The sequence below is a fragment of the Poromitra crassiceps genome (assembly GCF_964638095.1).
Source record: "Poromitra crassiceps genome assembly, chromosome: 2".
Lineage (NCBI taxonomy): Eukaryota > Metazoa > Chordata > Actinopteri > Beryciformes > Melamphaidae > Poromitra > Poromitra crassiceps.
In genome coordinates this window covers 13,659,827-13,673,512 of record NC_139624.1, presented here as the reverse complement: position 1 = coordinate 13,673,512, position 13,686 = coordinate 13,659,827, and the positions used below count along the sequence as shown (strand labels likewise).

General features: G+C 44.0%; 1 protein-coding gene across 1 annotated transcript in view; it reads left to right on the top strand.

Moving 5' to 3' along the window:
* LOC310798442 (NACHT, LRR and PYD domains-containing protein 1-like) overlaps positions 1 to 13,686 on the top strand; it is a gene marked incomplete at its 5' end in the record, with an annotated part of 90,008 nt that overhangs the window by 7,203 nt on the left and 69,119 nt on the right. Inside the window, 2 exons of the mRNA XM_083660989.1 lie at positions 7,789 to 7,965; positions 9,887 to 10,066. Coding sequence (XP_083517115.1) covers positions 7,789 to 7,965; positions 9,887 to 10,066 — 357 coding nt within the window. The remainder of the gene's footprint in view (positions 1 to 7,788; positions 7,966 to 9,886; positions 10,067 to 13,686) is intronic.

Genomic DNA, 13,686 nt, shown 5'->3' with positions numbered 1-13,686 from the left:
TCCAGTGGATCCAGAAATGACTTGATGTGAAAGGCTGGGCGGTATGGAGGCAGGTTGCAGAGACACTCTTAAAAACAGGTGGAGGTCTGGGTTTGCCACTTGTCTTTGTGAATCCTAACACACTGTCACTCAATGATGTTGCACCTTTTATAGAGGTCTGCTAAGAGTATGATGACTGATGAAGGTGCTGAGAGCGGTGCCTCTCAGCTCGGTGGAGTGGCTGCTGGAGGAGCCTCTGGTTTTTGGGGCGAGGCTGGACATCACCACAGCAGCCACACCAGGACTTTGTGGGACCCGAAAGGCAGCCAAGGTGGTTACCCTGGGCCACCTGGTGGGTCTTGCAGGGAAAGACATCATTGAGGCTGGGGCGGTGGCTGAGCGGCTGGGCGTGAGATTGATGCGAGTGGCTGGGCTGATGCTTGGTCAGTACAGGAGCGCCCTGACTGCAGAGGACTGGAAGCTGTTGCAGGAGGGGGACAAATGTCTTGCAAATGTCTTGTTGGGGCAGCAAAGATGGCTGTGTGTCTTAGCAGAAAGAGGAAATAGATGCAGACGTCCAAGTAGGCCTTGTAGTCTTGTTGAAGGCTCTGGTTAGGGTGAGAGTAACCATAGACTTTGAGAACTACAAAAGGATGCAGGACATGGGAGTGTTTCAGAGCAGCTGGTGTCTGGGGGAAGCTGTGTGCAGGCTGGAGGGAGGAGAGCTGCTTTTTAACACACATCTGGGATGAGGAGGGCTTGACAATGTGTATGAACTCAAACTGTCCTGCCCTCTGCTGGTGAGTAATCACACAGAGGAAAGACAGAGATCTGGGTCGTGTCCTTTGGTTAAAAAAATAAATAAAATAAAACTGGTAAATAGAAACGTGTTTGGCACAGGGAATTGACGGCCCTGAAACTCTGATTACAGGGACACAACATATTTTTGCAAGTACAGATGCAGCCACTCCCGTCGTGACAGATTTTTTTCATTACCTTGTGCTTGACGATGCGGTGACGTTTTTGAGATGGTTTGAGATGTGAATAATGGCATTCAACCACTAGGGGCCCTCATAGTACCATAATGTGTCTCTCACTGTTGCAGCAGTTTCAAGCTGCGGGGTCACAGTCCACGCAAACGTATTTGTTCTTCCGGTTCAGCGGAAGAGCCCTATGTGGCTTACTAACATAGCTGCTAGTTATGTTATATGGCAGTAAAATGCTACAGAATGACCAAATTGATATAACTTTTAACCATTTCGAGTAACAATGTTTCCATACGGATCACCAGCGTTAGTTTGTTTATAACGTGGCTATATTCATAACGTTTATATCTCGGATGCGTTATATACTGTCTGGTTAACGCCAACCTACAGTATGTGCCCTATCAGAGTTCGTTACGTTCGTTACGTTATTGTACAGTACACTAAACAAAACAACATGATAGCTGCAGCTGCGTCACTATACGTGTGGGCGTTAAGTTTTAATTTGGTTCAAGCATATTGTATGGTGACATTGAATCAGTGTTAGCTTAGCGCTAGCTAGCTAGCAAACACTACGATCTGTGAATAGAATCTAGAATTGGCCTGCAGCCATTTCTAACTACTGTACAGTAGCTAGTTTTTCTCGAATTGATATAACGTTACAGTAGCATGGACCCATCTCGTTATGACAGTGGGGAGATGTTAGCTTTTAGGTTGATATACATTCAGATCTTTACTACCTAACATCCGAAAAGCTAGTCACAATACTGTATTAATACCGACTAGTCACCTTTAGCTGACAGCCAAACTTTTCACCCTGAAATAGGAGGATTTACTGTATGAGTAGCCTAGTTTGATTTCTCCCCTGGTATCTATTCATTGTCACTAGCCTATGCATACAGTACATGAACCACCATCATTCAGTCAGTCAATCAATTGATCAACAACTTTATTAATCCAACTCAGGGAAATAGGTCAAATGTGAAAGAGAATCTATACTGTAAATGTTGGTCTGTAGATAAATGAAGATAAAATAATTATAGAGTTTAAGTAAACTTCTGTGGGCACTGGGCAGGGCTCTGCTAAACACTGCAGTGTATGAGATTAAAAAGTGACTTCTTCTGTTGAGAGAGAGACCCGCACAAAAAATCAGGAGTGTTGGCAGTTATCAGTCCAATGTGCTTTGCTTACTTTATATGTAAGTCAGTATGGCCCTCTGGAAAAAAATGTTTCCCACCCCTGATCTAGGTTCATAGACTTTCAGATATCAAGTATCGAAGTAGGTTTTGAGGTGTCTTCAGAATGACCAGCTTACTGTATCGGGTCACTCTTACATGTACATTATAGTGACTACGCTGTTGTATGTTATCTGCCAAATATATTTCCAGGCTGTTAGAGGATTATAGATTATCTAACATCAGCCATTGATAGATATTCCAATGTCTTTAAAGCTCTGTCATTGTTACTTAACCCTTAGTTAATATGGAACAATAAATGAGCTTGAATCGTCACAACTCTTATGACATCTGTATATCAAATGCTTTGTCACAGAAGAAGCTTTCTAAACCCAGAAAAAGTGCCATAAATTCACACACACAGTGCTAAAACATGCATCATCACACCAAGTTCTGTCAAAACGGTCACATTTGTACAATCAAAAGGATCTGTGGGTTGATTTCCTGCCCACTACCATCTGATATTGTCAGTGTTCCTGCAAAAAAAAATCATACACAATTCATTTAAACAGATGGACATTTGCTTGCATAGGAGTTATGAGTGTGCAGTCTGTTTCCTTTGTTTACAACTTAGAACAAAACAAAACATGCAAAGCCACTTTTGCCTGCTCCTTGGTTGACCCATTCAGGAAGCGCTCAAAGTTCATGTTTCCAAGACAACAAGCAACAAGCACCACAGCTGTTTGTTTGCGGAAGCCGAAAAATCCATTGAGCAAATCAGCGCAGCGTATTTAGACCACGTGCATGCACATTGCGACATCAACTGTTGAGTGGTTAATTTACATGGACCTCTTGCCAGCCTCAAGAATGAAATTTGTGGGGGGAAGCAGGACAACTGTTACCTTTCAGAACCGGTTTGACTGCTATTCTAACAGCATACAGTGATCAGCTAATTAGATGCATCACTCACCCCCCCCCCCTCCCCCCCCGCACAAAGGGCACGCACACACAGCACAGAATTAGATTTCACTCAATATAGACTTTCCTGATTTGAATCCAATCGAAATCGTTTGGCATCTTCTGAAAGATCACATACGAAAAGTGACCAAATTCACACAGTGCTAAAACATGCATCATCACACCATAGTTCTGTCAAAACGGTCACATTTGTACAATCAAAAGGATCTGTGGGTTGATTTCCTGCCCACTTCAGCAGAACTGAACGTGTGGCCTGGTTTAGTGGTGTTTGCTGACAACGCCACCTAGGTTTTTTTTGGCTAGAGCCTAGGAACTTAATAGACTCAAATATACAATGGAGGTTCGGCACAAGGGAGAGCAGTTTAAAATACCCAAGGACAGAGACAGAAGCAGCTTTTCCCAAATATAAATACCATTTATTGGTTAAAAAGTTTTCAGGGAAAAAAAAAAAAAAAGTTCTGTTGTTGCAAAAGCTTCATACTGTAGTTCAATGAAAATATTGTATGCTTTAAATCTGAAATTGTTCATGGATTACATTCTAATCTAACAAACCTATCAATTTAAAAGTCAAGCATGTTACCGTGGAAACAATTAAGCTTAGCCCAAAATCACAAATCAGAATGAGGGGGTCCCTGGTATATTTTCTATCTTGTAAGAGGTGCTTGGCTGACGCCAGCCAGGCCGACGTGTCCTCCACGCCCGGGCGGGGTCCGACCAGCCGCCCACAGTACCGCAGCAGCGTTCAGGCGATCCGCTGACCCACAGCGCTCTGGCTCCGTCTCCGCTCCGCCGCCGTCCGCTCCCTCAGAGCTTTGAGACCATCTTGCCACTCTTTTTGCTTTGGACGACACTGCTTACAGGCAGGCTCTGAAAAACAATGTAGAAACACAAAAATATTCTTCTTTCAGGTGACATAAATTTATGAATGTGACATATCCAAAGCGTCTTATGTTGACTATTTGTGAAGTCCCTCGGCGTGACTATACTGTATGTGAAAAGTAACAAGAGTTCGTCTGTTCCATTGTTAAAAACGACGTGTACATGCAGGGGCGGCTGTGGCTCAGGCGGTAGAGCAGAAAAATAGACTCTGGGACAGCCCTACCATTTTCCCCAGCTTCCTGTACAACAAAAGCACTCTATCTCTAGTTCCACCTCCAATGTGTGTTGAGTGCGTTTCACATACTATAACAAAGCCTCACAAATGCACATTTTGTTTCACAGTTATGACTGCACTGAAGTTCGCACTGAAACATTTTGGGAAATAAAAACAAAAAAGAGCTAAATTAATTGGGAGTTATTTTTCTTTTTACGGTAGACTTTTCTTTGTGGGAAGCGAGGGGGGGCGGGGGGCGAGGCCTGAGCGCAGCGCGGCACGTCCATGGAGATTTTTCTATCAGCGCGTCGGGTTTTGCTGCCTGTGCCTGTAAGATCTGCGTGGTAGGCTATCAGTGGATATCTGCTGTGATTGAGTCCTCACCGTCCTCATCATCGTAAAGTCGCCTTCAAAGCATGATGTTCGATTATAACGAACTAGTTGTGTGGCTTAGCCTTCCCAAATGTTGAGGGTAGTTTTTTAGAATTTAATATATAGAATTGGGAACGTCACATTCAATTTCAAATTGCTGACATGCACTAATTTTAGCTGCCTATAACATTTGCAAAGCTGAGCTTTTCAATAGCTTTGTAAATAGCCTACTGTTCTAGAGAAAGCCTCACGTCTTTTTCTGCCTCCCCTTCCCTTCAGTTTTATCCCAATTTAGAAATGCTTCTTTCTCTACACTTTTGTCTGTCTCTCACAGATCTTTGTTGTCACTCGACACTATTATTTGGTGTTGCTTAGCTGGAAACGATCATATTTTCACGCACGCACACTGTGACGAGAGAGGGACCATGAGTGTAGCCTATAGGCTACTACTGTATGCCCTGTCTGACAGCTTGCCCGCCGGGCGGAGTTGCCTCCTCCCGCTGGGTGAGACAGCTGTCTCGGTATGAACGGGCGTGCAGTGGGGGATGAGAGGAGCGCGAGCCGTGTGAAAACAGACGCGGGCACCAGCATTCAGGCGATCCGCTGACCCACAGCGCTCTGGCTCCGTCTCCGCTCCGCCGCCGTCCGCTCCCTCAGAGGCGGCCTTTAAAAAGAGAAAGGCTGGTGAGTACGGGTGTCGAATCCCACAGTAAGAAAACTGCAATACTGTGATTGCAGAATGCAGATTAACGTAACAAGGCTCCAGCCTTTCCCAGTAACGGCAATGAGGCCAGTAGATATAGTGTGTGTCGGTTCACTGCTCCTCCTCTGCTGTCGGCGGGGACGTGGCTTTCGGCGGCTTGCTCTGGCTTCTCTCCGTCTCTGAGACATCAGAGTGAAATCCTGCTCAATCTGCAGACAAGATATACCTGTTAACATGGGGGCCAAAATTAAAAACAGTTCTGCAGCGCACACGCACTGCTCACGCAGACACTGTTTCAGCTGTTAGAATAAGAGCTTATATCCGGCTTCTCCAGCTGGGGGGAATGCATTCAAAATATTATGTTTGAATCAATCTGGGAACCGAGAGTCTATTTGTATTTGAAAAATAGACTCTGGGACAGCCCTACCATTTTTCCCAGCTTCCTGTACAGCGTGCCTTCCTGCCACTTCTGGCGCTCTTGGAACTTCTCTCGTACAGCCTGCATCCTTGATGGCAAATAAATTAATAAATGATCATTTCAATTGCATTATCACAAATATACACAGCAATTTAGTCATTTTAACAGTTACTAGTTCACATACAGTACTGTACCTACTAGGGGTACTTGAGCAGCTTGCAGGGGGTACTTGGAATGATTGGGGAATACATTTTACCTCCAAAATGATAAATAAATAAATATATATTCCAAGTCATTTCATAAGCCCATTGTTAAAATGTGATGTGTGTGCCGCAACTAGTTCTGCTGGCAAGTGTCAACTGCTACACTGTTCTGCTACTGATAATGGCAAAAAACAACAACTAAAAAGCCCAAACACCGGCAGTTCAGTGAAACATATATTTTGTATAGATTTACTTGTATGTAATCATCAACACGCATGAGTGAGGGGTACTATTGTCATGGAAAAACAGCTCAAGGGGTACATAAGACAAAAAAGGTTGGGAACCACAGTGCTGTGTACACCATGCAATACACGCTTCTGCAGTGGGTTGCACCAGCTGTGCGTAAGTTGAAACGTAAGCTAGTTTGAACGTAGCAGTTAGTGTGGACTTTACACCCTAACTTAAGACACAGCTGCAGTGGGCATTAACGTTAGTAAAACGTTAGTCAACCCAGTGCAGTTCTCCGTTCAGGCGTTGGACCGACCAGTGTGTCAAATTAACGTTTATGTCCATCTGCCGCTAGTAAAACTGTCACCCTACAGTCCTCTGTAATAGACTCAGTCAACCACACGTGACAAAACTGCAACAAAAGTCGCGTATACCCACGCTCTGTTCAGAGCAAAACACACGTGTCTCAAAGTCCGCTAGCAATTTAATACTCGTGTTGCACCGACCCACCTGGCGTTAATAACTTACTGTCGATAAACCACTACAAAGAGGTTTAATTAGTCAGTCCGATGCTAACGTAGCGTTAGCATGCTAACGTAGCGTTAGCATGTTATCAGCCCAGCCTGTTCAACAGATGGCTAGCATTACATGTAGGTAACTACTACTACCTGTAATGTTGCAAATCAGTTTAACCTGACACATGTTAATCAATAGTAATAAACTTACCTGGCATTTGATCCATCAAGTGAAGAAAAGGGCTTCCCAACTGCTTAATTATGTCCGTCATATTAACGCTACTGTAGGCTATAGGGGGAGAAAAATTGCGACCGAATCGGAAATAAAGTGGGCGTTAGTAGGCGTGACCATGCTGTTTACTCCAATATAATTTTGTCTGGAACTTTGCGCTCACTCTATTGCCTGCAGGTAATAATTATGCTCCAAAAGGATTAAATATTACTATTTGAGAGGAAAATAATATTTACTCTGGGAAAAATACCCTCCAGTTTTTCCTGTGTACTAGGCTACTGACGGTGGACTGCTCTGAGAGGCAGGCGAATCACAGGGCGAAGTCAGTCTTTCAGAAAGCTAATCAGACGGTGTGTTTTTGCACCTCCTGGTGGGTGAAAACAGAAGTGGACTTCCCAGGGAAAAAAAATAATATTCCCACCGCAGCACTGCCGCGCGTTGCGCGCACGACAGACGCGGGGCAATGGGTCTCAGATTGGCTGGCTGTATCTGTAGGCTACAATGTCCAAGTTTAGCTCTGTGTGTTGAGCTGAGTGATGCCACTCTTTCAAGTGGAAGTTTGTTCCACCAGCCACACATTTACATTCTCATCTTTTTTTATTTGTTTCTGCTGATGTATTTTATAGTGAAGAAAAGCCTCCACTCACTAACTCACTCTTCAGTCTCTGCTTGTTTATTGAAGCAGCAGCATGTTGTCATTCATATGAATGAGTGCTGCTTTGTCCTTGTTATGTCTTTTTGAACCTGGCAGCCTGTTGACTTCAGCTGCTTTCAGTTGACTTCACCATTTTAGAAACATGTATATTTAAAACCTCCACAGCTCTGAGTGGATTATGAAACATGGTTTCAACCAGGTTTTCTATACAGGAATGTTTTATTTTATATCTACATGTTTTATTCTTTTTTCAGATTGGAGGGCTTCTTGTCAGAGAGCAGCTGTGCTTCTCTGGCCTCAGCTCTGAAGTCCAACCCCTCCTCCCATCTGAGAGAGCTGGACCTGAGTCACAACAACAAGCTGAAGGAGTCAGCAGTGAAGCACCTGTCTGATCTTCTGGAGAGTCCACACTGCAGACTGGAGACTCTGGGGTCAGATAGGGTTAATTTCACACGTGTGTGTGTGTGTGTGTGTGTGTGTGTGTGTGTGTGTGTGTGTGTGTGTGTGTTGTGGTGGACTTAGTGTTTTGTGGGCCTAAGGTGAACACAGGCATGATGGGGTCCTGCACATCCGTTGTTCTCCCCTGGTACCTGAAGCCTTATCATGCTTTTATTTGTTTGAACATAATTAGATGTTATGGGTCTGTTCCAAACTGCCTGTCTCTATTACTTTCTTTTTTCTATGGTGAATTTGAAAAGTATACCGTATGAAATAGCTGCATAAATCTCTCTCTCTCTCTCTCTCTCTCTGTGAAAATTTAGATAGAGCCTTAATTCAGGTACACTCATCCCGCTTTCAGACAGACACGGTTCTGGTTCTGGCTCCGTTCTGGAATCTCAGAACCTTGGTGCTTTCTGGCGAACCAGCCCGTGTTCACACCAGTTTAAGCGGAACCAAAGTGGGAGGACATTATTCGGTAGTCCTTCTTCAGTTTCTTTTTATTTTTTATTAATTATTTGGTCTGGCGTTCGAGTGAACCCAGCCTTGGCCCTCTCTTCTGCAAGTTCAGCATATGACTTGCTCTTTCTTGTACTGCTTGCTAGCTTTTCTTGAGATTCGGTAGATGCCCAAATCGCCACTAAACATTTGGTTTCCTCAGGAGACCACTGCAAATTATTTTTCTCTCTGTTGTCACTGCCTTCTTCTCCTTCCTACTCATTTTCACAGCCTAGAATGAGACGCGCCCACTGATGATGTCACGGTTCCCAAGGAAAACCAACTATTTTTTGGTTCCGCTGAGAACCAACTTTTCAGGTTCCGAACCAATTATTTTTTCGGTCTGAATGCGCCGGCCAGTTCAGATTAGGGTTCTGGAACCGGAACCGGCACGGAGCCCTGCCGGTGTGAAAGCCCTATGAGAATGTGCAGTCTTTAGGTCCAAAACAAGCAGAGGCTCTGATGGCAGTCCAGATGGTGCTGTGGCAGTCCAGGTGGTTCAGTGGCTCGGCTCTGAGAGATGAAGCATAAAGTAATAGTTGTCCTTGCAAAAAGGTTCAGAATTTCTTGGCAGGCGTTCGTACTGACCATACGGTACTACAAGCAGACACTCAATGGAGGTCCCGCCAGATATTTAAAGGCCTCCAGCTGATGAGGACCCAGCTGACGGCAATCCTCCTGATTGGCCACACCCACACCTCCTGGAGCAGCTCACAGCTCCAGCCTACTAGACCTGCACTGATAGAGCATTAAAGGCACAAGGATGGCAGACCTGCCCAGTTGCCATGACACCTGCTTGATGTTTTCTGGGGAGGTTATCACTGGATCCCACAAAGTCTTCTGTATGTACCAAGGGAGGAGGTTGGTCAAGAGCTAATACACCTGTCCAGTAGAACAGCAGCTTTTAGACTCCAGTTGATCCAGAAATGACTTGATGTGAAAGGGTGGGTGGTATGGAGGCAGGTTGCAGAGACACTCTTAAAACAGGTGGTCTGGACTTGTCACTTTTCTTTGTGAATCCTAACACACTGTCACTCAATGATGTTGCAGCCTTTTATAGAGGTCTGCTAAGAGTATGATGACTGATGAAGGTGCTGTGAGCGACACCTCTCAGCTCGGTGGAGTGGGTGCTGGAGGAGCGAGGCTGGACATCACCACAGCAGCCACGCCAGTACTTTCTGGGACCCTAAAGGCAGCATGTTGTCATTCATATTAATGAATGCTGCTTTGTCCTTGTTATGTCTTTTTGAACCTGCAGCCTGTTGACTTCAGCTGCTTTCAGTTGACTTCACCATTTTAGAAACATGTATATTTAAAACCTCCACAGCTCTGAGTGGATCATGAAACATGGTTTCAATCAGCTTTTCTATACAGGAAGGTTTTATTTTATATCTACATGTTTTATTCTTTATTCAGATTGAGTGACTGCAGGTTGTCAGAGAGCAGCTGTGCTTCTCTGGCCTCAGCTCTGAAGTCCAACCCCTCCTCCCATCTGAGAGAGCTGGACCTGAGTCGCAACGAGGAGCTGAATGGGTCAGCAGTGAAGCTGCTGTGTGATCTTCTGGAGAGTCCACACTGCAGCCTGGAGACTCTGAGGTCAGATAGGGTTCATTTCACGTGTGTGTGTGTGTGTGTGTGTGTGTGTGTGTGTGTGTGTGTGTGTGTGTGTGTGCGCGTGCGTGCGTGTGCGTGTGTGTGAGCGCGCGTGCTTCCGTGTGTGTGTGTGTGTGTTTGTGTGTGTGTGTGTGTGTGTGTGTGCGTGCGTGCTTGTGTGTGTGTGTGTGTGTGTGCGTGCGTGCGTGCTTCTGTGAATGAATGAATGAATGAATGAATGAATGAATGAATGAAAATTTTATTTACGTGTCAGGACAATTTACATGACCCATCCCACATGGGATTATCAGACACATCAACATACAGTTATTTCCATATCTATTACGGTGCTTGAACAATACAAAACCGTACAAACACACACAGCAGCACGCGGCATCAGCAGCAAAACACAGATTTAACTACAATGTGTATTAAGTAAAATATATGAATTATCTATCATATGTCATCCTTTTCCTCCTATCCCACGCATGAGAGATATATTCGGAAAAAGCAAAGATGTTATCAAAAAGAAATTCAAGTATGGCACCTTCTTCAAAATCTAACAGGTTTAACTCAGGGGAGTGAACTTTTTTAAATAGTATCTCTCGTAAGTCATGATATAAAGGGCAGTACAAAATAAAATGAAATTCATTCTCCACTTCCATCAACTCACAATATTCACAAATCCTATCCTCCTCCGCCGTCCCTCTGTATCTGCCTGTTTCAATATGTAAAGGCAGAATACCACATCGTAACTGAGCACATAAGGACCTCTTACTTTTAGGTAAATTAAACATCACATATTTTTCACATTTAAATTCATTTTTAAATAAACAGTAAGTTCTTAATTTTGGCTTCTGCCATAGTTCTTCAGTCCAAGATTGTAACCAGTTAGCGCGGATCTGAGATTTAAACGACTCTACATTTATACACATTCTTTGAGAGTAATATTCTCCAAAACCACACTCCTGAAACAAGTCATACATATCTGAGACCCACTCCCCTTCAACAGACAAGTCCCAGAAGAAAATCTGACTAGCAACCCTATTGGATGGTAGGTCCAGCAATCTATTCCAGAGGTTCACCATACTGATTTTCCATCTGACCACACAAGGGTCCCACCCCATTTCTCCACTAACTGCTGGAAGAGGAGCATATTTATGAAGACCCAAAAAAAAGCGAATTGCCCGGTTCTGGATACGCTCGCTTAACAGAAAACGTTTACCGCCCCAAATACCAGAAACATAATCTAACACAGGGCATACACAGGAGTGATACAGTTTTGAATAAGTAAGATAGCCCAAGTCCCTCAGAACTTTGGTCTTACCTATAACACCTCCTAGAGCCCTGCTTGCAGAGTCTGCCAACATAGAAACACCAGGCAAAAAAGACAAGTGGTCATCCAAAAATAAACCAAGGTACTTATATTTGTCAGTGAATTCAAGCTGTGTGTCACCAATAGAAAACACAAACTGACTTCTTGCGACACCCGGCTTCCTGAAGTGCATTATTTGTGTCTTCCTTTGGTTAACACACATCTTCCACCTGTTACACCACTCGTTAACACAATTCAACATCACTTGCAGATCTTCTTCACATTCTGAAAGCAAAATAATATCGTCTGCATAAAGAAGGATGCTTAAGAGTACCTGGCCACATGAAACCCCTTTCCCCAGCTGTTTAACTTCTCTAGCCAAATCGTGTGTGTGTGGGTGTGTGCGTGTGCGTGCTTCTGTGTGTGTGTGTGTGTGTGTGTGTGCGTGCGTGTGTGTGTGTGTGTGTGTGTGTGTGTGTGTGTGTCTGTGTGCGTGCGTTCGTGCGGACTCGGGGCCTGTCTGATTCTCAAGTGAATGAGCTTTATAGGTGGCATTTCTAGGTAAGAAGTTGTAATTAGTCTGTCTGAAACCAGTTTGATACATAAGTTCACTGAATTTGCAACCTTTCTATGTACCTGGTTATGGATAATTTTCGAGGAACCATAGCATGCACACTTTGGTGGGTTAGGGTATCCCATGATACCTTGCGACTCTTACAACCGACGAAGAAGAACGAAGCAAGCCCAGCGAGCCCCTAATGGCGACGACCACAAAGCCGACCGCATCAGAAAAAAGTGAAACAATTGTTGGCTAAATAACAAACATATTTCACTTTCTTTTCGTTTTTATTCTAGAATAGTCAATAACGTCAGCCTTTACTTAAATTTAGTGCAGTCAGATGTTTGTAGAGTGTCAGGAAAGTCACTTTTGAATTATAGTAGGAAGCATCTTACCTGACGGTGTTCTGGACAGCAGCCACTAGGTTGCTAATATAACTAACGTTAGAGAACTCGCTCCGCCCGCCCCAAAGCAGGACTACACAGCCAGGATGATAGCAGCATTGCAGACCTTCAAGTGTAAGTGGAGTTCGTTTTAACTGTGCTTTATTAAATGATAAGCTGTCATTACTTCGCATTTGTAGCGTTTGTAACATTTTCGTTCGCTGGGTTTTACGCTTTTAATTTGAAGGCGGAAAGGGGAAATGGTGTATTCGTAGATTGAATTAGGCTCGTTTGAGATGAGCAAATTCTGCGCAGATTCGACCAGCGCCTTGCTTGCCCCGTTGCATGATGGTTAGAAAAGTTGTCTGACTTGCTCTGCCTGCCCGACTGCGTGAGCCACGGGACTCTCGTGAGAGCGAGGCGGGCGCAGATTTGGAGCGAGGCGTCGCAGTTGCTCCCCACCAACTGTGCCCGACTGTGGATGACAGAGGATGACGAGAAACGCATCAAGCTGAGCGCCCATTGGTTCAACACAAGTGCATCACAAACCCACAGTGAAGTGTAGAAACTTCAATTTTATATATATTCCAAGCTGTCACTCCATATTTTACATAAATACCACCTGTAATGCCTACATAAAAATAAAAATAAGGAATCTGAAGGGCTGTGTCATTTGAGCAGTGAGTGTGGGTGGAGCTAATGCATGTTTTAATTTGTTTACAAACCGCTGTTAAACAAAACTGTAGAAGAAGAAAAGCAGCAGTGAGTGTGCTGCGGGGGTGTTCGCACAGGCGTTGGAAGCACGGTGCGGTGGGCGCTGCAGCACCCCCTGGTGGCAAGAGATGTAAAAAAAAAAAAAAAAAAAAAAATTTTTTTTTTTTTTTTTACAGTGCACCTGAACGCAACATGCAAAATACCCGCTGAATGTTCATGTAATTCTGGCCAATACTCCACTTCTGTTATAACATTTCAGTCTGGAAGATATAATCTTTATGACTACCTTAAAAGGCTAAATGAATAGCTTAGAAAATGAATAGCACCGGGGGCCCATGGTACTATTAATCCGGCCCTGGATATATCAGAGGAATAGCAGGTAGGCTATCACTGTCCCTGAGTCCTGAGGGTAAATTGAGTAATGCTGCAGAGAAGAGGAGAAGACACTGAATAATGACATCACAACAGTATAATCCTAATGTTAATTTAAAATTTAATATTCCTCTAAATATGGCTAAAAGTCCAAAAAGGGTGGGAGAGAGAATGAGGATTCCAACACAGCAGTGGGAGCAAGTGGTGACATGGAGGTGAGTGAGAAAAGGTGACTGAATAATGACACAACAGTCTAATCTTAATATTAATATTCCTCTAA